The sequence below is a fragment of the Heptranchias perlo genome, chromosome 8 (assembly GCF_035084215.1).
Source record: "Heptranchias perlo isolate sHepPer1 chromosome 8, sHepPer1.hap1, whole genome shotgun sequence".
Lineage (NCBI taxonomy): Eukaryota > Metazoa > Chordata > Chondrichthyes > Hexanchiformes > Hexanchidae > Heptranchias > Heptranchias perlo.
The window spans coordinates 8770333-8795400 of NC_090332.1; the positions used below are offsets into that span (position 1 = coordinate 8770333).

The window sequence follows — 25068 nt, forward strand, 5'->3', positions numbered from 1 at the left end:
TAATCTAGAGGGGTTTTTTTTGAGGGGGGAGGGGGGGAAAGAGAAGGAAACAGGGGAGATTTATGGGATGCAACCATGCACTTATAGCAGACACAGATTACAAATTATAGAAAGAGGCCATTCGGCCCATCATGTCCATGCCGGTTGAAAAGAGCTATCCAGCTTAATCCCACTTTCAGGATGAAAGCCCAACTTCCGGATAGCAGGTATGGAATTTGGGGTACAGCCAAAAACAAATCAAATGCAAAGTCATATAAAAATAAACCCATTATGTACTGCAACGAATAAATGGATATCATGCAAATGAACACAGAACTTAACATATTTTAAATTAATATACAGTACCTCAAACATTTTATGTAGGGATGGTATCGTGGTGCAATAAATTTAAGTCCCAGCATGCTGAGTTAGAGGATGGTGGGATGCAGGTTCAGATTTCCATATCCTCACATGACAAGTTATCAATTTCAGTCGTGCCATTGGGAAGAGATGCTAATTGGAGGACAGATGCTTCCCCACAGGCAGGGAGGGAAAAGCTTTCCCACAGGGATGGGAGGAAGGGGAGGGGAGGGTAGGGAAGAGGGGGTAAGGTAAATTTGCATTTACAAAGAGCCTTATCACATTCTCAGAAACATCCCACAGTGTGTCAAATGCAATTAAACTACTTTGAAGTACAGATAACTGACATGTAAGTGCAGAGCCATTTTGTGCACAGCGAGGTCCCACAAACAGGAATCAGATGAATGGCCGCTTCATCTATTTTTTGTGGTGTTTGTTGAGGAAAAGACACTAGGAGAACCGCCCGCAAAATTGTTTAATGACTAGCATTTTAGATTTGGATAAGATTCTTGCAAATCTAAAACCAATCACTCTTGTAATATACCTCATATGAAGACTAGTTGTGATGAGCTTTTAAAGTTTTTTTAAAGTTTTCTGGGATGTAGATTATCAGGCCCTGGAGATTTGTCAGCCTTTAGCCCCATTAATTTCCCTAGCACTATTTTTTTTTACTAATACTGGTTTCCTTCAGTTCCTCCCTCTCACTAGACCCCTGGTTCCCTAACATTTCTGGGAGGTTATTTGTGTCCTCCTTTGTGAAGACAGAACCAAAGCAGTGGCAAACATTTTAAAAGATATTTTATGACTCGCAACAAAAATATATCCCTGTGAGAAGGAAAGACTCCACAAAAAGATCAGCCATGATCTCATTAAATGGCTGAGCAGGCTCAAGGGGCCAAGTGGCCTACTCCTATCTCTTATGGCTCTAATGGACCTTCGAAAAAGATTTATGCAAAAATAAACCTGTTATTCAATTTGATGAAAAGAGTGGTCTCCGTATCAGGGCAGCCATCTTCATGTCCATCATTACATGGCCAACCACTGAAACATAACAATGAGGCAGTCAGCTTTGACCCCCAGAGGCCCCTACCGCTTTTTATTTTCACTCCACTGTAGAGCTTATCAGCAACATTTCTCCATCCAGTGCCTATGTTGAAAGCTGGGTGGTTTATTGTGACTGTCTTAATTAGACTTCCATCGCCACTTTTCCAATTCTTTTTTAAACTTTCCTATTTGACGGCAGGGACTGCAGTTGCTGATGGCCTTTTTAGAAAGCCAGATGAGCTGTCTATATTCTGAACTGAAACATTTAATGGTTTCAAAACAATATACATAGTTTAGCTAGCCTTTTCTAGGGGCATCTGCATGGACAAATCTATGTCTGTATCCCTGTCAGATCAACCTGATGACAGCTGAAGATTCTGATTTGTTTGGTTTGGATGGCTTTTTTTTTTAAAAAGACTATTTTACTATTTATTGTCAATTTATGTACAGCTGTGATTTAAATCCTGTGTCACACGAAAGGTTACCGCTGAACTTGGCACAAACTATGCCAGTGTTTCCACGAGCACGAGTCACTTTACCCCAAATGACACGAGTCTGGTTTGGTTTACCACCAAGAGCAACAGTTTTGTTCTTTGCTTTGTAGACGCAGACACGTCTCTTGCCCAGGAAAAAGTTAAGTGAACTTTCAGTGACAAATTTCCTACCAGATTGATGTGGTATAGTTAAGCCACACAACCACCATCCTGCTAATGGGGACACAACTGGCATTACATTGCATAGTCACGCTGCTAAACGCCAACCAGTTTATGGCTCCACTACAGCATTCAATACATTAGTCAGGGTTCATTTTGATGATTAAGATTATTTTAACTTGACAGAAGTTTTTTTTTTAAAAGCTATTTATGATTCTGTGTCCAAAGTTCTTTCTGCAGCTGTCTTTCAGGATTTTATGATCGTTTTCTCTTTGATCTTTTTAATTTTCCTTGGCCATTCCTTTGATCTCTCACACTGGTGGTCCCATTTTAGCATTTATCATCTCCCAGCCTGTTTACTACCTCTGCGCTGCATTTATGGCTATTCCCCTTTTGCTCTATAGCTACCCGATTGAATTTTATGATCATGCTTCCCCTTTTCTTTAATGATGTTTGTTTCTTTCTCTGGGTGTTTTTTATGGCCACTTACTGGTCTCTGTGCTGCCATTTACTATCTTTTAACAACTGCTCTCCAATCCCTTGGATGTCATGTCCCTATAAACGCTGTTCATATTAGCAATTATAAGTAACGGGCTGACATCGACTCATCCAATGATTGACAGAATACGTTGACACATTTTGTGTTCCAAGCCATCTTTAGGAGCAAGTTTCATAACAATTAATTTGGAGATTATGCAAATAAACAGTCACCAAAATTTGGGGACATATACCTGTCCCTTTCTGCCTACTGAAGCACATCAGACCTAAGGCTGCAGTTGGAGTATTGTGCATTTTTGAGTACTCCAGTATAAGAATGATATAAAGCAATGGAAAAGGTACAGCATAAAGTCACTAGGGTGTTGCCGGAGATGACAATTTATAGGCACAAAGACAGACTTGAGAAGAGAAAGCTTTTTCAGTAGAGCGGAGAGGTTAAGGGGTGACCTGGTGGAGATCTTGAAGATTATGAATGACTTTAACGCAAATAAGGATCACTTGTTTCCAATGGTCGACGAATTTCAATAGTCACAAAAAGTATTAATGGGGAGGTTAGAAGAAAGATTCTCTGCATAGAGGGTGGGCAGAAACTGGAATTCTCTGCCACAAACTTGTCTAAGCAGGATCCATTTTTTTTCTCCAGAGAATTAGATAACTGCTTGAAAAAGAGTAATATTAAAAAGGTATGCAGAGCGAGTGGGATTAGATTGAATGACTTGTAGAGAAAAACACCGGCGCCGATTTGATGGGTCAGAAGGCTGCTTTCTGTGCCCTAACATTCTATAATTATAAACTTGAGGAAGGGGAGGGGGAGGAGTCGGACAAAGCATATACAGACTATTCTTAGAATAAAGTTGCTTAATTCAAATTATCTGATAATTCACACTTTTTTGCATTAAATTCCCACTTTGCTGTGTTATTCACTTCACTTAATTTGAATTATCTAAAAAAAATGACTTAGAATTCTCAGGAGTAGACTTGTATGCAAAAAATAAACAAACACTCACATGCCGTAACAGCTCATAAAGAAAGGAAGCAGTCATATTGACGTATTACTTTTCATGTCCTCAGTTTGCCAAATAATGCTTCCCAGCCAATGAATTACTTTTTGAAGTGTAATCACTGTGTTGTGAAGGCAACACAGTATCCAATTTGCAGACAGCAAATGTGCCACCAAAGCAAATGTAAAAAATGACCAGTTAATCTGTTTTGTGGTGTAGGTTGAGGGATGAATGTTGTCCAGGAACAATGAAGAACCCCCATTCTTCTTCAAATAAGGCCGTCGGATCTTTTACATCCACTTAAACAGGCAGACTGGGCCTCGGTTTAACGTCTCATCTGAAAGATGGCACCTCCGACAATGTAGCATTTCCAATGAGTGGTAAGAAGGTGGAACACGTTATCATAAGTAGTTGAGGCAAATAGCACAGATGCATTTAAGGGGAAGCTATATAAGCACAAGGGAGAAAGGAATAGAAGGGTATGCTGATAGGGTTAGATGAAGAGGGGTTGGAGGAGGCTCGTGTGGAACATAAACACTGGCATAGACAAGTTGGGCCGAATGACCTGTTCCTGTGCTGTGGACTCTATAGGGGTAATTTTAACCCCCAAGAACGAGTGGGTTGGGGGCGGGTGGGAGGTTAAAATAATAGCTATCTGGAGTGGGAATGGGACCGCGTCCCAGCTCCAACATGCCCACTTCCGGGTTTAACCCAGACAAGTTTGGATGCGCACACAACAGACACCCGGAAGACCCATCTCCACTTAAAGCCAGCGGACCGATACTTAAAGGGGCGATGTACCTCATTGAAATAGTTGAGGTACTTAATTTTTTGTGTATTGCAAAAGTGAAATGAACCTTGCCTGTTCGGGTTTCCCATCGCTTCCGATTCACAGGAGTGCTTCTTCCAGGCCCAACAAGCTCACGTGACGCGACAGGACCCCCGCAATCGGCCTCCACCACCCCCCACCCCCACCAGATGGTGGACCCCCCGATCTTCAAAGCCCACCTGACGTCGTCCACATGTACCCCCACCCCCCACTGCCTCCAATTTGATTCCACAGCCCACTATCTCTCTCTTCCATCCCCCTCTATGATTCGCCGCTGCTTTCCCTACTGATAGGCAGCCAGCCTGTCATTCTGGCTGGCTAGTGCATGGAAAGCCCGGAAGCACAAATATTCACCTCAAATGAGTTGTGATTGCAGATTATGACGCACTTATTTAGCTTCCAGTTTCCCACACAAATATCTAGGGACGGGCTGGGATCCAGGCTCTCAGCTAAAGTCATGTCCTGTGTGTTTATGTAACTCCTTAATGCTGCAATGAAGTGTCAATCTAGATTCTGTGCTCAAATTGTTGAGTGGGGCTTGAACACACAATCTTCTAGTTTACAAACATACAAAAGAATGGACAGGAAAAGTCCAGCTGGTCCGTTGAGTCGACGCCAAACAGTCATGATGCAACTAAGCATCATGATCTCCTCTCTTTCCCCCGCTTTTCCCCTCCCCCACCCCGTGTTCCCTCCCACCCATGTAATCCTCTGAGAGAGGCAAAAAAACACTACCACTGAGCCAGGCTGACACTGAGGTAGTCCACAAAACTACCTCTGCATGCATCTGCATTGAACCAGATTAAAAAAACAAATCCCAATTTAACTGTAAATAAGATGAAAAGCATCAATTGGGAAGGAGAAAAATAAAACATCATGCACCTCCGGATGGTCAGGTACAGAAAAACATTCATAACAGCTTTAAAGCAGATCATCTGCCCACCCTCTTGGCTGGGGTGATGAAGCATGATACAGGATAATTCGCTGAAAAAATTGTGGAGGCAGACATTTAAATAAAAAGCTCACAAAACTCCGACATTAACAAAACTCAGAAGTTAGCAAAATGTCATTTCATGCCATCAGAATATCAGCAACGTGATTCTATACTGAACATTACCAGACAAAAAATAGTGCAATGCACATTATTACACATTATTGCATACACAGTAGAAGACACTAATAATGTACCAATAATAGTAGAAAATCAAGGGGCAAAGGGGAGGGAAGAACTAAAAACAATCACTATCACTAGAGAAAAAGTACTAGGTAAACTAATGGGTCTAAAGGCTGACAAGTCCCCTGGACCTGATGGCTTGCATCCGAGGGTCTTAAAGGAAGTAGCTACAGAGAAAGTGGAAGCATTGGTTGTAATCTTCCAGAATTCACTAGATTCTGGAAAGGTCCCAGCGGATTGGAAAACCGCAAACGTAACATCCCTATTCAAGAAGGGAGCGAGACAGAAAGCAGGTAACTATAGACCAGTTAGCCTCGCATCTGTCATTGGGAAAATGCCAGAATCCATTATTAAGGAATTAGTAGCAGGACATTTGGAGACTCATAATACAATCAAGGAGAGTCAAAATGGTTTTATGAAGGGGAAATCATGTCTGACAAATTTATTAGAGTTCTTTGAGGAAATAACGGGCAGGGTGGATAAAGGGGAACCAATGGATGCAGTATATTTGGATTTCCAAAAGGCATTCGATAAGGTGCCACATAAAAGATTACTGCACAAGATAAGAGCTCATGGTGTTGGGGGTAATATACCGGCATGGATAGAGGATTGGCTAACTAACACAAAACAAAGAGACAGGATAAAAGGGTCATTTTCAAAATGGCAATTTGTAACTAATGGGGTGCCGCAGGGATCAGTGCTGGGGCCTCAACTATTTACAATATATATCAATGACTTGGATGAAGGAACAGAGTGTCTTGTGGCTGATGATACAAAGGTAGGTGGAAAAACAAGTTGCGATGAGGACACAAAGTGTCTGCAAAGGAATATTGACAGGTTAAGCGAATGGGCAAAAATTTGGCAGATGGAATATAATGTGGGAAAATGTGAAGTCATCCACTTTGGGAGGAAAAATAAAAAAGCAAAATATTATTTGAATGGAGAAATACTACAAAATGCTGGGATCTGGGTGTCCTCGTACATGAAACACAAAAAGTCAACATACAGGTGCAGCAGGTAATCCAGAAGGCAAACGGAATATTGGCCTTTATTTCTTGGGAGATGGAGTATAAAAGCAGGGAAGTCATGCTATAACTGTACAGGGTGCTGGTGAGACCACACCTGGAGTACGGCGTACAATTCTGGTGCCCTTATTTAAGGAAGGACATACTTGCATTGGAAGCAGTTCAGAGAAGGTTCACAAGGTTGTTTCCGAGTATGGAAGGGTTATCTTATGAGCAAAGATTGAACAGGTTGGGTCTATACTCATTGGAGTTTAGAAAAATGAGAGGAGATCTTATTGAAACACACAAGATTCTGAGGGGACTCGATAGGGTAGATGCTGAGAGGATGGTACCCCTCATGGGGGAATCTAAAACTAGGGGGCATAGTCTCAGAATAAGGGGTCGCCCGTTTAAGATGGAAATAAGGAGGAATTTCTTCTCCCAGAGGGTCGTGAATCTTTGGAATTCTTTACCCCAAAAAGCTGTGGAGGCTGAGTCATTGAATGCATTCAAGGCTGAGTTAGACAAATTATTGATCATCAAGGGAGTCAAAGGATATGGGGAAAGGGTGGGAAAGTGGAGTTGAGGTAAAAATCAGATCAGCCATGATCTCATTGAATGGCGGAGCAGGCTCGAGGGGCTGAATGGCCCACTCCTGCTCCAATCTCTTATGGTCTTATGGTTACATATAAACTTATGAATGTGTGTAATCGAAAACAGGATACGAACAACCAAGTTATGGCCTGCAATTTACCAGTACTCTCCAATCCTTTGCATGCTGTGTCCTGTAAACCCTGCTCATATTTGCAATTAGAAGTCACAGCCTAACATCGACTCATATCCACACAATAACTGTTGGTGCACGTTTAACACATTTTTTGTTCCAAGTTAGTCGTGGAAAACTTAAAATAATTTTTGGGGCAGGTTTCATACCGGAAACAATTCAGAGGCCACGCAACAGACATATTTCTCTCTGCCCACTACAGCCCACATTTATAAACTTGAAAAAGGGGTCTTAATGGAAAACCTTATGTTGACATTAATTTGTACCATCATCAGCCTTTAAAAAAATCAATGGTATCAATAAAAACTCAATACTATTTCCTGATTTAACTCGTCTTCTTTACTTTTTTCAACACTGATGGATCGTGTCATTTCATCTCGTCCTCCACTATGAGCCTTGTTTTTTCAACCTTCCTCATCAAGTTTTCCTTAATAGAATTGTAGGTTCTGCCTAGCATTTGAAATTGTTAATGGTGGTCATAGATTGCTATATTGAAAAAGTTTAAAACACACAAAAATAGTGTACTTTAATACAACTATCACAGAATTTATAGAAATCAGCTTTTAAAAAATATTTTAGGGTTTTTGATAAATGCATAGTATGGAAATTTGTACAGATAGATTGACACAATGTACAGGAGCCTTTTTTATGAACATGTGACCCTTTGTTTCACTTTTTTTTTTAAAAAAGCAGTCCTAAAGCTTGAAAGGCACAAGATACTCCAGGAATTACGCAGGAAATCTCCTGGTTTAAATACTAGGACATACATGTTAAAAATTGGGTAGTTAGGAGTAAGGAGGAAAGTCAGGTGAAACTTTTTCACCCAAAGTTGTGGAATATGTTAGCAGGCAGATTAATTAAACCAGGACAGTATAAATACATTCAAGAGAGAATGCATTATAGAGAGAGAATGATTTGAGGTGTATGGTGCATAGATGGGGTTCATGTACAAAAAAGGGATCTATTTGTTTGAGCCTAGGTAAAAGACAGAGTGGGGATAAAGGATTCTCTAAATGGAGGGATGTGACAAGCGGTGTTTCTCAGGGATCTGTACTGGGGCCTCAGCTTTTCACCATGTATATTAATGACTTGGATGAAGGAAGAGAGAGTTGTATATCGAAGTTTGCAGATGGCACTAAGTTAGGAGGCACAGTGGGTGAATGCAAGGAGGAAATTATAAAGGGACTTTGACAAATTAAGTGAGTGAGCACAATCTGGGGAAGTGTGAGGTCATCCACTCTGGATCTGAGAAGGACAAATTGGAATATTTTCTTAATGGTGAGAGAATAGGAGTGGTGGAAGAACAAAGGGATTTAGGTGGCCATGCACACTAATCACTAAAAGTTACTGCACAGGTACAAGAAGTATGAACCTTGGGAAAGATATATTGGCCCTGGAAGGGGTGCAGCCCAGCTTCACCAGAATTATACAGGGTTTAAAGGATTACATTGGCACATAGGACATAGAAATTACTAGATTTTAAAAAAGACCACTGTCCATCTAGTTCACCTTCTACCATCCTGGTACTCGCATGATACAACGATAATGGAGTTGTTGACTAATCATGGCAATCAATCTTTATCAATTAGTCGACAGCAGTCCCAGACATGACGTGAGGAAACCCCCAGTGGCGGAATGCTTTGGAGACCATAGGTCCAAAGTTATCTTCCCAAGCATGAAACACTTAGCATATGCCAAGTCTCAAATTATTCATGTACTGTATCCCAAAATATTATTTTCTGAAAGAAAATCTAATTTGCATTTGAATTAATCAATACTATCTGTTTCCACCACCTCCCTGGGGAGCCTGTTCTGTAGCTTGTCCACTCGCTCACTGAAATAATATTTCCGCAGATTGATTTTGAATTTACCGCCCCCCTCCCCCTCCTTCAAGCGCAGGCCATGTCCTTTGATTCTTCTATTCTGGACAAGTGAAACAGTTTGTCATGGTCCACATTATCTAGTTCCTTTAGAATACTGAAAACAGCAATCATATCACCTCTCAAACCATCTCTTTTCCAGTGAGAACATGCCCAATTTACATAATCGCTCCTCATAATCCAATCTCTCCATCCCCTCAATCATTCAGATTGCTCTCTTCTGTATCCTTTCAATAGCTGCAATATCCTTTCTGTACCGAGGCGACCAGAACTGTACATTTATTCTAAGTGCGGGCGCACCAATGATTTGTAAAGTGGCAGGATTACCTCACAGTTTTGGATCAATATTGACCTTTTAATGCAAACCAATATCAGGTTTACTCACTGCCACTAAGCATTGTTGCAACAGCTTCAATTTATTGTCAATCAGCACTCCCAGATCTCTTTCATTTTCCATGGACATTATTTTCTTTCCATTTAAGTAATAGTCCCTTCCTGGATTTTTTGTGTAGCACTTTGCAAATTCCATTTTGAAGTCCTCATTCTGTTCACTGCTCACTCTGCTGTGCTTGAGCTCTAGGTTAAATTATGAGGACTGTCCTAACATCTATTTATGTTGCTCGGTGTCAAGTTTTATCTGATAATGCTCCAGTGAAGCACCTTGGGACGTTTTACGTTAAAGGCACTACATAAATGCAAGTTGTTGTTGTGGTTAAGAACATAAGAAATAGGAGTAGGCCATACAGCCCCTCGAGCCTGCTCCGCTATTCAATCAAATCATGGCTGATCTTCAACCTCAACTCCACTTTTCCGCCCGGTCCCCATAGCCCTAGATTCCCCTAGAGTCCAAAAATCTATCCATCTCAGCCTTGAATATATTCAATGACTCGGTATCCACAGCCCTCTGGGGTAAAGAATTCCAAAGATTCACAACCCACTGCATGAAGACATTCCTCCTCATCTCAGTCTTGAATGGCCGACCCCGTATCCTGCGATTATGCCCACTAGTTCTAGACTCTCTAGCCAGAGGAAACAATCCCTCAGCATCTACCCTGTCAAGCCCGCTCAAAATCTTATATGTTTCAATGAGATCACCTCTCATTCTTCTAAACTCCAGAGAGTATGGGCCCATTCTACTCGACCTCTCCTCATAGGAATCCTCTCACCCCAGGAATTAATCTAGTGAACCTTAGTTGCACTGCCTCTAAGGCAAGTATATCCTTCCTTAGATAAGGAGACCAAAACTGTACGCAGTGACAGGTGAGGTCTCACCAATGTCCTGTACAACTGTAGTGAGGCTTCTTACTCTTGTACTCCAACTCCCCTTGCAAGAAAGGCCAACATGCCATTTACCTTCATAATTGCTTGCTGTACCTACATACTAACTTTTTGTGTTTCTTGTACGAGGACACCCAAGTCTCTCTGAACACCAACATTTAATCGTTTCTCACCATTTAAAAAATGTTCTGTTTTTCTATTCTTCCTACCAAAGTGAATAACCTCACATTTCCCCACATTATACTCCATCTGCCACCTTCTTGCTCACTCACTTAATCTGTCGATATCCCTTTGCAGACTCTTTGTGTCCTCCTCACAGCTTACTTTCCCACCTAGCTTTGTATCATCAGCAAACTTGGATACGTTACACTCGGTCCCTTCATCCAAGTCATTAATATAGATTGTAAATAGCTGACGCCCAAACACTGATCCTTGCGGCACCCGACTAGTTACAGCCTGCCAACCCGAGAATGACCCGTTTATCCCTACTCTCTGTTTTCTGTCCTTTAACCAATCCTCTACCCATCCTAATATATTACCTTCAACCCCATGAGCCCTTACCTTGTTTAACAACCTTTTATGTGGCACCTTATCGAATGCCTTTTGAACATCCACTGGTTCTCCTTTATCTACCCTGCTAGTTACATCCTCAAAAAACACTAATAAATTTGTCAAACACTATTTCCCTTTCATAAAACCATGCTGATTCTGCCTAATCATTTTATGATTCTCTAAGTGCCCCATTACCACTTACTCAATAATGGATTCCAGCATTTTTCCAATGACCGATGTCAGGCTAACTAGCCTGTAGTTCTCTGTTTTCTCTCTCCCTCCCTTCTTGTGTAGCGGAGTAACATTTGCTACCTTCTAGTCCACTGGGACCATTCTAGAATCTTGAAAATTTTGGAAGATCATAACCAATATCTCTGCAGCCACCTCTTTTAGAACCCTCAGATGTAGGCCATCAGGTCCAGGGGATTTGTCAGCTTTTAATCCCATTAGTTTGTCCAGTACTTTTTCTCTAGTGATATTAATTGTTTTAAGTTCCTCACTCTCATTTACCCCTTGGTTCCCCATTATTTTTGATATGCTTTTTGTGTTTTCTACTGTGAAGACAGATACAAAATATTGGTTTAATGCATCTGCCATTTCCTCATTCCCTATTATAATTTCTCCTGTCTCAGCCTTTAAGGGACCAACATTTATTTTTGCTACTCTCTTCTTTTTTACATACTTGTAGAAGCTCTTACAATCTAATACTCTCCTTAACTTCTTTGGTTAGCTACGGGTGGATCACTCTTCCCGTGGCATTTTTATTTCTCAATGGAATGTATACTTGTTGAGAATATTGAAATGTTTCTTTAAATGTTTGCCATTGCTTTTCAACTGTCAAACCATTTAATTTAATTTCCCAATCTACCTTTGACAACTCACCCCTCATACCTATGTAATTGGCTTTATTTAAGTTTAAGACTCTAGTTTTGGACTTAACTACATTACTTTCAAACTCAGTGTGAAATTCTATCATATTATGATCGCTCTTCCCCAGAGGTTCTTTTACTATGAGATTACTAAATAACCCTATCTCATTACACAATACAAGATCTAAAATAGTCTGTTCCATATTGCATAAACTTGGCTTGTATTCCCTTGAGCATTGCAGATTGAGGAGTGATCAGATGGAGGTGCTTAAAATGTTACAGATTTAACAGGGTAGATACGGAGAAACTATTTCCTCTGGAGGGGGGAATCCAGAACAGGAGGGCATAATCTTAAAATTAGAAATCAGGAAGCACTTTTTCACACAAAGGGTAGGGCAAATCTGGAACTCGTTCCCCCAAAATGCTGTGGGTGCTGAGTCAATTGAAATTTTCAAGACTGAGATCGATAGATTTTTGTTGTTAGGTAAGGGTATCAAAAGGATATATTTTTTTTTAAATCTCAATGGCAGTAACTGCTACTGGTGCTGCTTACTCAGCGACAGGGGAGGTTGTTATAGTAGATGCATAGTGAGATTTCACCAACACTGAGGAATATGGGAAACTACTGCCATTATTTTGACTGGCTTACCAAACGTTCTGCAGCATAACAGAAACTGCTCTAGATGACTTGCACAACAGTTTCCATCTGTGCTACAAAAGAACAGCTTGCCAGGCTAGCGACCAAAAAGTTTAGCAACGTTAGCAATGCTAATTTGGGGTCACCGTACTGATCAAATAGTTGTAACATGGAACCCGGATGCATTTGAAAAGCACACTGTGTTGCTGGCACGCTTTCTCTCAGTTCAACACACAATGCAACAATGTAAATTTTACTGAAGCACATCATCATGTTACTTGCTTTCGATTTTACGATAATCCTGCACTTCATCCTTTATAGTGATTGGCCAAAAACGCTTCCAAGAAAGCATGGCCCTTTTAGTGCTCAGGAAGTCTGGCATAAGCTTTCTTCAGACATAACATGCTTTAATTGCCGCATTTAAATTATTGGTGTCTGCTGCTCCCTGATGTATACAGAATGCAATTTCTTTGGAAATGGCAAAGGAAACGAAATAGGCTGACAACAGAAGGAAAGAACAGAGTGACTGCTCTGTTGGTTTCAATATTTAGACTATAAACGTTCTTTTTAAACAGTTTACGTATAGAACAGTAACATGGTAATTACTTCACATAAAAGGAACTCAAATTTCAAATGTGCAGCCCACTGCTGTAATACCGTTGCGGAAAATGGAATAAAGCGATGGGAAATTTTACTCAGATTTGGACAGTTAAGTCCACATACTACAACAAGCAACTAGTGGGGGGGTGGGGGGTGGGGCGAAGAAAGAGAAGAGAAGAGGCTTTTTCTCTGCTCCATCAGCTATCAACCTGCACTTGAGACATGTTCCAAATAATTAAATACAGGGGAAAAAAAAGATCAATTGGCATCCGATCGAACTAAGACTTAATGAAAAATACAATCCTATAATGGGGCTTCTGCATTTAATCCATGAAGAGACTGCCCCTGCGGCTCAATTGGTAAAGCCATTCAGCCAGTCACCCAATTATCATCTATTGTTAAAGTGCACATGTTGATGTCCAGGGGAAGGCCATGATCAGACTTCACAGTGATCTTCCCCATCTCCCATCAAACAGTGCTTAAAAGTGGAGAAATGTAAGGAATCTTACAACACCAGGTTATAGTCCAACAGTTTTATTTGAAAATCACAAGCTTTCGGAGAAAGCCTCCGAAAGCTTGTGATGTTCAAATAAAACTGTTGGACTATAACCTGGTGTTGTAAGATTCCTTACATTTGTACACCCCAGTCCATCACCGGCATCTCCACATCATGGCTTAAAAGTGGAAGAAGAGGAAACAATTGGAATCTTCCTTTAAATTAAGCATAGTGTATCCCAAAAGTCAAAAACTTTCAAATCTATTGGGGGGTGAGAGGGATGCGGGGGGGGCACGGGAAGAAAAAAAATGGGTTGAACAAAAAGCTATATCCCCAAATAAACCACATAATGTATTCTCATTTAAACTTTCCGACAAAATTAATTGGACTACATTCACAAATGAGAAGCAGCCACATTAAAGTGCATTTCCATGTCTCTGTGTTATTCAAGGTTTCATTAGATTTGAATAAGAACACTCACTCTTCAGCACTGTCAGCAGTAAAATATTAACAGCTGTGCTTTATGCCAGTTTTTGCAATTCAAATGGCCTAGGAGTATAAAAGGGTCTTTGCAGATTTCCTGAATCTTGTAACCTTCTACAACATCTGAACTCTTCCAAAAAAAAGCAAAAAGACTTGATAGTACAATACCTTGAATTAGCATAATTTTTTTTTAAGTGCAGGAAACGGCGAATGAGTCCATCTGCAATTTAGCCTCCAACAAATCAAATATAGAAACCAACAATTATAGCTCCTTAAAATAGAAAGCATTACACTTATCCTTCCCTGCTTCATTAATACTTTGGCCTCTCTTTAAATCTCAAAGAAAAAAGGACTTCTCAATTGTGCGAAAAATTGGTATCCGGTGACAACAGTGAAAATGTAATATGGATGAGTTAAATATGCAGTGATAATTGTTCACATTATCTTCTATCCACACATTTGTGGGGGGAGGGGGGTTATTTAATATTAAAATAACTTGTGACTTTTAAATAGCACAGCCGGGTCCCAGAGGAAATGTTGGATCTGGGGCATAGTGGAAGAAATTCTGTCAAGGGATGGGAAATGTGTCAGTCAACTACTGGAAAGGAATGACTGGCCCTCTGGGAGCACTTTGCTTCTTCTGGCAATGCTCTTTTCATGCCACGCTCTGACTTCTGTTGCAGCAGAAGTCTCTAGAAAACATAGTGGGGACAGGGCCGACAGACCTCGGGGAACCTTCAGTGGAGCGCGCGCTTCCTTGCAGGCTGCCAGAGACACTACTCTGTGTTTTGTCACCCCACACAAACTCTGTAAATTCCACCCCAACTCTACCACATGAGTACAAAGTCAACAACAACTTGCATTTATATAGCGCCTTTAACATAGTAAAATGTCCCAAAGCGCTTTACAGGAGTATTATGAAACAAAATTTGATACCGATATTACCACAGATGACCAAAAGCTTGGTCAAAGAGGCAGGTTTTAAGGAGTGTCTTAAAAGGAGAGAGAGAGACAGAGAGAGAAAAAGAAAGAGAAAGACAGACAGACAGACAGACAGAAAAAGAAAGAGACAGAGAGACACAATGAGGTTTTGGGAGGGAATTCCAGAGCTTAGGGCCTAGGCAGCTGAAGGTACGGCCGCCAATGGTGGAGCAAAGAAAATTGGGGATGCGCAATCGGCCAGAATTGGAGGAGCGCAGAGATCTCGGAGGGTTGTAGGGCTGGAGGAGGTTACAGAGATAGGAAGGGGCGAGGCCACGGAGGGATTTGAAAACCAGAGTCAGAATTTTAAAATCGAATAAGTGAAGCAGTGGCTATAAGGAGACTGTCAAACACACTTTCTGGCCCTGTTCCCAACTTCACTCCTTCTGGCAGTGGTTCTGAAGATCATCCGAGCCTTACCATCCCAGATTGGCCAATGAGTAGTTGAGCCACCCAGATTCAACTCTTAGAGTTTCCTGATTTCAGCCAGAATGGTTGTGGGACTGCCACAAATGCACTTCTGGGTTAAGGGGGTAGACAGGAGAAAAAAAAATCAGCCAAAGTTCCTGCTCTTGATCGCCAACAGTCGCTGCCTGCTGGGTGGATGGCAGACGAGACACAAACGGGCTGTCAAATGAATGATGGTCACTTGGGCGAGGTCTTGGAGGGTACCCAGCAGCTATGTAATTGCAATCCAACAAAGTAGTAAAATATTCAGGAAAAGGACAGAGATGAGAGGAGAAAATTGGCAAGGAAAACACATTATTTGAAGCCTACAGAAGCGTTTCAAGTCTGCTGATATAGTACAAGATATTAGGGGGTTAACCAACCTTCTGATTTTGTTATATGGCGTTTTGGGGTAGACATCTCCAACAGCTTCAACAACAGCTGTAGGCTCTTGTCTGCTTTCAGTATAGGTAAGTAGGCATGAGTATTCAGCTTCCATAAGGCATCCAGAAGGGGATGCAAAAACCAAGCCAAGGCCTTCTGATCCCCACTGTCAAAGACACTAAATAAACATCAAAAAAAAAATCACAAGCAGGGTCAATATTAGAGAAAGCACATGGCAAATTATTAAGTGTTTATAACAGCTTAGCTACTTTAATGCAGAGAACTTTCCAAAGTCAAAGTCAAAGATTTCACTCTAACCCTTATTTACATTCTACATTAGATGTGCGATATCAAAAGTTTCTACGAAATTAAAGTTAAAGTTCATTTAACTGAACGAAAAATCATATAAAATAGGAACACCGCTGTTTTGCTTTTCACAGCAAGACATTTTTTCATTTTGAGATATGAATATACTTTTTCCCTCATCACATTCCCAGAAGGCTGCAGTGAACATGCACTTAGCCTGGCCTGCTCACTCACTGACAAGTATACCCGGACAGCTATAGGGGTGAAGGAATTAAATCTTCCACCCGTACCCTGCCCACCGCAGTCAGGCAGTCACACAACTTCTCAAACACATCTCGTGTACAAATTGTGTCCATGCACCCACATGTTGGCATTTAGCCAGGTCCTGTCCACCATGAATAACATAATCCTTTCCCAGTTCATTTTAGTGGAGGAGTCCAGAACAAGAGAGCATAGCCTCAAAATGAGAACTAGGGCATTCAGGGGTGATGTCAGGAAGTACTTCTTCACACAAAGGGTAGTGGAAATCTACAAGTCTCTTCTCCCAATAGGCTGTTGAGGCTAGGTCAAATGGAAATTTCAAAACTGAGATTGATAGATTTTTGATAGGCAAGAGTATTAAAGGTTATGGAGCCACGGCGATTAATGGAGTTAAGATACAGATCAGCCATGATCTAACTGAATGGTGGAATAGGCTTGAGGGGCTGAAAGGAACATAGGAACAGAAGTATACCAATGTAAATAAGAATCTTCAACTCCTTTTTCTTTTCTTGAAGATTCTTCCCCCACCCACCAGTTTCCGTCACCCCTTGTCTCTTCCTCCTTTATTTCTTTTTCCATACTTCCCCTATTTACAAATTCAATATTTGTGTTGCCTTATATACTAGCTGATCTCTAACTGCAGAGCAATTGTGATGTTTAGCGCGATCTTGTCCCGAGCTGGGGACTGGCAAAGAGAAGCAAAGAACAATGGGAAGGTACTGAGAGGAGTGATGTATAGAATTTTAGAATTTGAAGCAGTGGGCCATTTAAACCACTTCAATGTCGTATGATACACCTCTTGTGTGATACTCTAATCACCTGCAATTGGTGGTAATTGTGGACGAAACAATGACAACCCAAATTTAGAATGACAAAAATCTACAATTGTGCTGCAGGTTGTTTTTCCACAGTTCAATTTGACATAAGAAAATTTCAACGCTGTACCATTACATGTTAATCGGCAACTAGCATTAAATCTTCATTCTCACTTTAACAGCGCAGTTGCTGAATGTTGACTCACTATCATGACAAATGAATACCAACAGAATTATGGAAACTGGTTTTGTTTTTGATTTGCGCTTCAGATAACATGACACACACATTTAGAATTACTGCTACTACCTTTCAGTGCTGTGCTGCTCTTCGATGTCAGCAACAAGGAGAATCATCCGGGCGACAAGCTGGGCTTCAAACCAGTCTGGCATGTAACTGACCCGTTCTCCTAGTTACGGAGAAAGCACAACAAATGTGTGTTAAATGTAATATCTGTTGTACGGAACATACCTGCAGCATCCAGGTTGGACGGTCGGTCAGTAATGTTCTATCTTTCAATAACGCGTTATGATGGCTCACAGAATTTCTGAGCGCTCTGTCCTTGTCCCACAATGCTGTTAAGTGCCAATTTCTCATTTTTATCCATGCTGCCATGGGGGAAAAGGCCAGACTGTTTTCCCCCATAGAAAAGGAGCAAGATAAATCAGGGTTTCCCAGACCCTACGGATTCTAATCTTGATATACAAGATTTATGCTGCATATATGGATCCAGTATTCACATAGGTCAAAAGAGGGAAGCATGTGTTACAATTCGGGTCAACGCTGGGAGTCTCTCCCAACACTTCTGTTCACTGTCTGTGCTTACTATGAACTGAAACTTGTGTGTAGGGAATAGGAAGTACTGTTCCTCAGGGCTAACAATCCACCATTGTATGGCTCAGTTATGCTGGGAATAGAATGGGATGCCCATTGTATACTCCTGATTCGTCAGATAGACTGAAAAACACCATTTATTGTAAGAAATAAAATTATATACAAGCAAAAGTAAATCTGCAGCTGAAAGTAAATCTGCAGCTAAAAGAACAGTAAAGTACCCAACACTCTGACACTTCTGATGTCTTTTGATGAGCTTATATAATTGCACAACCTTTGTGCTCATAGAACCATAGAAGTTTACAGCTCAGAAGGAGCCACTTGGCTGCATTATGTCTGTGTTGGCTTTTTGCTAAGTAATTCCAAAATTAATCCCACTGTCTTGCTCTCTCCGCATGGCCCTATATCATCATCTGCTTCAAATATTTATCCAATTTTCCCTCGAAATATACAACAGTCTCTGCCTCAACCACTCCCTGTTGCAAAGAATTCCATGCTCCAATAATCTTCTGTATCTAGAATCTAACCTCTCCTCATTCTCTGTGACAACTGATGACCTCTCATCACTGACTAAGTAACCAGAGGAAAATAGTCCTTCTCTGTTCACTCTTATCAAAGCCCTTCATAATTTTAAAAAATATTAAATCTCCTCTTAGCCTTCTCTGCTCCAGTGGAAATAGTTCCAATTTCTCAAGTTTCTTTTCGCAACTATAGTTTCCTATTTCTGCCATCAACAACTACAACTTGCATTTATATAGCTCCTTTAATGTAGTAAGACGCCCTGAGGCACTTTACAGAAGCGTAACCAGACAAAAATTGACAGAGCCAAAGGAGGAGATATTAGGACCGTTGATTAAAAGCTTGGTCAAAGAGGTAGGTTTTAAGGAGTGTCTTAAAGGAGAAGTGAGAAATTTAGGGTGGGAATTCCAGAGTTTAGGGCGGGAATTCCAGAGTTTAGGGCCTAGACAGCTGAAGGCACAGCCGGTAGTGGAGGGGTGAAAGAAGTGGGGGATGCAGAAGAGACCAGAGTTGGAGGATTGCAGAATTCTCGGAGGGTTGTAGAGCTGGAGGAGGTTACAGAGATGGGGAGGAGTGAGGTAATGGAGGGATTTGAACACAATGATGAGAATTTTAAAATCAAAGTGTTGGTGGACCAGGAGCCAATGTAAGTTTGCGAGCACAGGGGTGATCCGGGTGAATCTACGCTTTATGCACTCTATGGCTTTCATGTCTTTTCTATAGTGTGCGCCCAAAACTCCATGCAGAACTCAAACTGAGACCTAACCAAAGTTTTGTCAAAATTTATATTACTTCATTATTTTTGTACTCTATGCCTCTATTTATAAACCCAAAATGCTGTTGGCTTTATTGATCCACACTTGCACTTTCAGGGAATTATGTATTTGAACTCTTAGATCTTGCTGTTCATCCACATCATTCAGTGTCTTCCCATTGAGTGTATATTTCCATTTCTTGTTTTTCTTCCCAATATATATTATCTCACACTAATCCATATGAAATTGCATCTGCCACCTGTCTGCCCATTCTGCTAACCTGTCTAAGCTGTCCAGAAGTCTTTCGTACTCCTGCCCGCTGTTGGCCAAATCCCCTATTTTTGTGTCGTCAGCAAATTTCAAAGACTCGGCTCCCTATGTGCAAGGCCAAATCATCCCCATATACAAAGAACAAAAGTAGATCCAGCACTGATCTTTGCAGTACACCACTTCCAACCCTTATATACCCTATGCCTGAATTTTTCTAACAAGCTTCTTGTGAAACACGTTATTGACACTGTCTGAAATTTTATAATTTAAAACAGGAGATTGTTTTGTACATAATATTTACTCCTGATTCTCCCTGACCCAAATGAATTTTAATTATATGGGGACACCCCAGTCTTAAAGGAAACATCTAGGGAGAGTACAGTTCAAAGTAATCCCACATTGAGCATATAATGAAAATAATCTATTATATATTAAATTCGGTACATGGGGCAAGCCTTTCGTCGTAAACTAAAGTCAACTTTGCGCTGATGGGAAAACCCATAACTTTGCTTGTTGTATCTGTTATGACTGTAGGTGCTGTGATGATAAAGGAGTTTTTACTGTTAAGGGTGTCACAGATTCACCCATACTTGGTCTCACACATAGTGGACACGATTGTAAGGTACATGGCCTGGATTATTCTTTTAAAGTTCAAAACATTTTAATGTTTGGAACTTTCCCTCCAAGTTTTTTTGGAAAAAATATTTACTCAATTGAATTTTCTGTCCCAGCATTAACATTATCCTGATTTTACCCAAACTGGTATTTTGCCTTGCAGTTAAGTCATTTTAAACTCAATTTTCAGCTTTGAAATATAACATTTTTTTGTTTTGATTTGATACAATAAGAGATTCCTTTTTCTCAATATGATTTAATCCCCTCCAGCCATCGTTAAAATCAACAGCATGCCCGATTGACGCCCAATTTTGGCTGCTATTCCCCCGTTGTTTCAAGCTATTATCACTGCTCCCAATCAAAGTAGTATTAAAGATTCATAGTATCAAAGTATGGTACAGCACAGGAGGAGGCCATTCAGCCCATCGTGCCTGTGCCGGCTCTTTGAAAGAGCTATCCAATTAGTCCCACTCCACTGCTCTTTACCCATAGCCATGTAAATTTTTCCCCTTCAAGTATTTATCCAATTCCTTTTTGAAAGTTACTATTGAATCTGCTTGATTCCTGGTACCATTCTAGTAAATCCTTTCTGTACTCAATCATGCCCCACTCTGGCTGCAGCTCAAGTCACAATATTAAAAAAAGCACTTTGCTGGAATTCTTAATTCTTTTCCTTATTACGAAATAGCTTTTGTGGCCCGTGGGCCCAGCCTTTTCACCTCCATAACCTCCCAATCTCAGACCTCCAGCTGCTTCCAATGGTGTCGCCAACAGGGAGACACCTGCTAAGTCGAAAAGCAGCTCTGAATTTAACTGAAGCTGCAACTTCAGACCAGAGTTGATCTGGAGTTGGCCAATCCCACAGAAGTTTGCAGTTGGCTAGTTGCCTACTTTCCTAGGTGGGGTAGCTCCAAGTCAGTCCGAAATCGTTGCTTTAATGAATACCAGTTCAGGAAACCTATCCATCGGCAACATCTTGCAGTAATTCAACAACAGGGCTCTAATATGGCAAAGATTTGATGTTTTCAATTTAAATCACTTCATTTTTTTTGTTAGAAGTTACAGATTGTATCAATAAAATATGGGAGAGGATTCAGAGTAAAAAAATCCAAACTCCCCACCCAACCCACTTAGTTTATCGTCTATTTTTAAGCATGACTGGAGTAGGAAAAGGAAAAAAAAGTCATAATGGTGCTGTTCTGATACTGTAGTTATGATATATTGTTGAGGCTTTACTCTGAATCTGACTCATGCTAGATCTCACCTGGGAGTGCTCAATAATGATGCTAGGTGCCCAAAATAGAAAAATATTCCATTTCTCAACTTGGCCATCGCATATGGGAGGGAGAAAAAAAAATTGGAACACACAAAACATTGCTGCCCAAGGATTGCATCATGGCAAGTTTAGAAGGTTATATATTATATACAAGCATAACCTCCAGAGTAATGCCCCACAATGGGCTTATCCGCAAGCAGATTTTTTTTTATATATGATGGTGTGGTGGCTGGCCTCCCAGCTTTGCTGTGTTTCCATAGATGACTATGGGAAAGGGATCCAAAGCTGAGTACAGAAATGTTATTTGTCAGCACTCAAGTCTCAGAAATTGAATGCATATCACCACACGGCAAGTGTCAAATAATAATAATGAATATAAACTTTTAAAAATACAAGAACTATGTTTTCCACAAATACAAATGTACAACAGGAACAATGAAGGGATACAGTGTTTGGAAAGGTGCCATTTGATTTGCGAGGATTTGGGATGTGGTTTGCAAGGAGGTTGGGGGCACGAAGGTGAATAGTTTGGTAGGAGAGTAGTGAGGATTTGAAGGGTAGTGGGCAATTGCAGAAGATTATTGAGTAATGAAGATATAGGGAGTAATATGTGTAGCGAGTATTTATGGGAATTGTGGTAATGAGTAGTTTGGGTAGGAGAAGCGAGAGGCAGAAGGAAGTGAGGGAAAGGCATTAAATTTGAGGGTGGGAGGCAACAGTGGGAAACGGAAGGCACAGGTGGCTGTGGTTGAGAGTGCTGGGAAGCGGCAGAAGGGAGCAAAGAAGAGGGAGGTAGGTAGGTGAGGAGCAGCGAGTAGAAGAGCACCAGAGCTGAAGGGCAAAAGAAAACTCCAGTTCTCCTTCATCACCAGAAGGTGCACAGAAAGGCTTTCCCAATACTGAGCTAGGAGACCTGTCATTTAAAGCACCATACAGTGTTTGTATTTTAATTGCTGAATTCAGTTGGCATTACAATAGAAGAGCTATTTTGTGCTTTAAACAACAACGGCTTCCACAGCTCAGTGCTTTAAGGAAGCTCAACCCTGCAGCGCTAAAGTGCTTAAATAATTTAAAGCTAGGTTCCTCCCACACACCTCCCCAGCAGACATCCTGAAAACTAGTATTTCCAAGCACGCGTGGACCACCCTCTCAACCAGTGACTGGTGTGCAGCATAGCAAGGATACACTAAAATACTGGAAACAAAATGCAGTTCACAAAAATACAGAAGTAAGCCTTTTACCTTCAGTCGCTGGAACCTTCATGTAGTGTTCCACCAGATTCTGAACATAGACATTTAAGGCAGGTCTCTCCAGATGCATTTCGGTGGCACCTTCTTCGAGCCTGCAATTTCTGTCGTTACTGTGTAGCCACTCACACACCTAAAATAAAAATCCATGACAATTAAGAATTTAGATTCAAGTTGCACGAACAAGTGCAATATAGCCACTTACAGTTTTAGCAGGTTACTGAAGAAATTATTTATTCAAGAAACTGACATTTTTTAAAAATGCAGTTGAACATTTCCCCCACACCCTCCAATCACCCAAGTTAGAGAAAAATAAACAGCCTGGGTTTCCTCTCGATAGAATATCCAGTGACGCCTGCTGGAAAATGCATGGTGTGGATGCCAGGTAAGGGTAGGACCGGGCTGGGTTGGCACAGGATAGGGCTGAGTTCAGCTGCTCATTGTTTAGGTTCACACATGAAGGATGCCCACATGGAGAATCGTTCCACTGTCACTGTGGAACATTGTGGTCAAACACCTGTAGGAGAAGAGAAGGTGGAAAGGGAGGTGGGCACGGAGGGAAGAAGTCAGAAAATTGGCAAAAGAAAAAGACAATCCAAGATCTGAGATGCTCTTTTAAAACTTCTTCTCGGTTTCAGATGGCACAAAGAGAACAAAAATACCCAAGTCCAAGATTCCCAAAATTTCAATATTTACAAAATGATGGGCAGAGAGTGTGGCAGGCCTCATTAAACACAGTCCTTGGCAATGGACTGTGATGAACACAGGAAATTCTGTTGTCTCGTTATGCATATTTAAATAAATACAGTTAACATGAAGGCTACTCTCTCTTCACTAAAGATGCATAATGGAAGATAGATGCTCAGTGTATGGTAAAACAAATGGCTGATAAAAGGATTTCTTATCCTGGCTGGGAAAAGAGGTTTAAATGGTGTTAAATGAAGCAGCTATAAAGGACAGAGATGGCCATTTCTGTGGCGTTACAAAGGGTGTGAATTAACTACTGGATACAGACAGCTCTGTGCTTCATGATTGCTAAGCGATTACAGAATCCATTGTAAAGTGCAATTTACAATTGGTATCATTGTCATGGGGTAAAACACAATTCTTGCTTTCCTGCCAACATGACAGGCAATGCATCCTTGAGAGTTCTGCTTGATCAAAAGAAAAGACCCTTGGTGTCACTCAGCCTTGGCTCAGTGGTAGCATTCATGCCTCTGAGTTAGACAGTCATAGTTTCAAGTCCCACTCCAGTCTTGAGCAAATAATCTTGCCCGAGACCACTCCTGTCCAGTACTGCAGGAATACTGCACTGTCGATGGTGCCGTCCTTTGTATGAAACATTAATCCAAGGCCCCGTCTGGCCCCTCAGGTGGATGTGAAAGATCCCACGAAGAACAGTAATATGCCTCACAAAACCAGAAATGAGAAAAATGGGAACATAGGAATTGCTAGATGAAAAAAGACCAAGGTCCATCTAGTTCACAGTCTACTATCCTGGTAGTCACATGATACAACGATATTGGAGTTGTTGACTAATCATAGTAATCAATCTCTATCAATTAGCCTACAACTAACATTTATTTAGAACCTTTAACATAGTAAAATGTGCCACAGCGCTTCACAGGAGTGCAATCATGTGAATATTGACATCGGGCTAAAGAAGGAGACGTTAGGACAGGTGACCAAAACCTTGTGACTCCTAGTTTCCAATCTTAGAATTTTACACAGAAGGAAGCCAATCAGTCCATCATGCCTGTGCCATATATACTTGGTCCCATTTTCCTGCCCTTTCCCCATACCCATTTAAATTTTTTTCAAATATTTATCCACTTCCCTTTTAAAAGCTGCGATTCTGTTTCTGCCATAAGATATGAAATGCCCTATCAGAACCAAACAACTTTCTCCATTAAAAAAAACCTCTCCCTTCTTTCTTTTGATGATCTTAAATTTATGCCATCTAGTGACCAACTCACCAACCAGCAGAGATAATTGTTCCCTAGTCACCTTATCAAAATCGCTCATAATTTTGAACACCAAAACAGGAGTCATAAACTCACGTATAAAGTATTGTCAGCTATACACTTCTATAATAATAAAAAATATAATGCACGAGGGTTTATGGTGGGGGCCACAGACAGGGACAAGGTGCTGCATTTCACAACTGCAGTACCATTCAATTCCTGCTGGTGGTGCCAGTAAGAGTAAGGACATGCAGCAGATCAGTAGCTTCACCTGC

General features: G+C 40.9%; 1 protein-coding gene across 2 annotated transcripts in view; it reads right to left on the reverse strand.

The window, feature by feature from the left end:
* Window positions 1–25068, reverse strand: part of tarbp1 (TAR (HIV-1) RNA binding protein 1) — a 160156-nt gene that overhangs the window by 113959 nt on the left and 21129 nt on the right. For both annotated transcript variants that reach the window (XM_067988609.1, XM_067988610.1), the window contains exons 10-12: window positions 22824–22962; window positions 17623–17722; window positions 15933–16111 (exon numbers count right to left, since the gene is read on the reverse strand). In XM_067988609.1, coding sequence (XP_067844710.1) covers window positions 15933–16111; window positions 17623–17722; window positions 22824–22962 — 418 coding nt within the window. The remainder of the gene's footprint in view (window positions 1–15932; window positions 16112–17622; window positions 17723–22823; window positions 22963–25068) is intronic.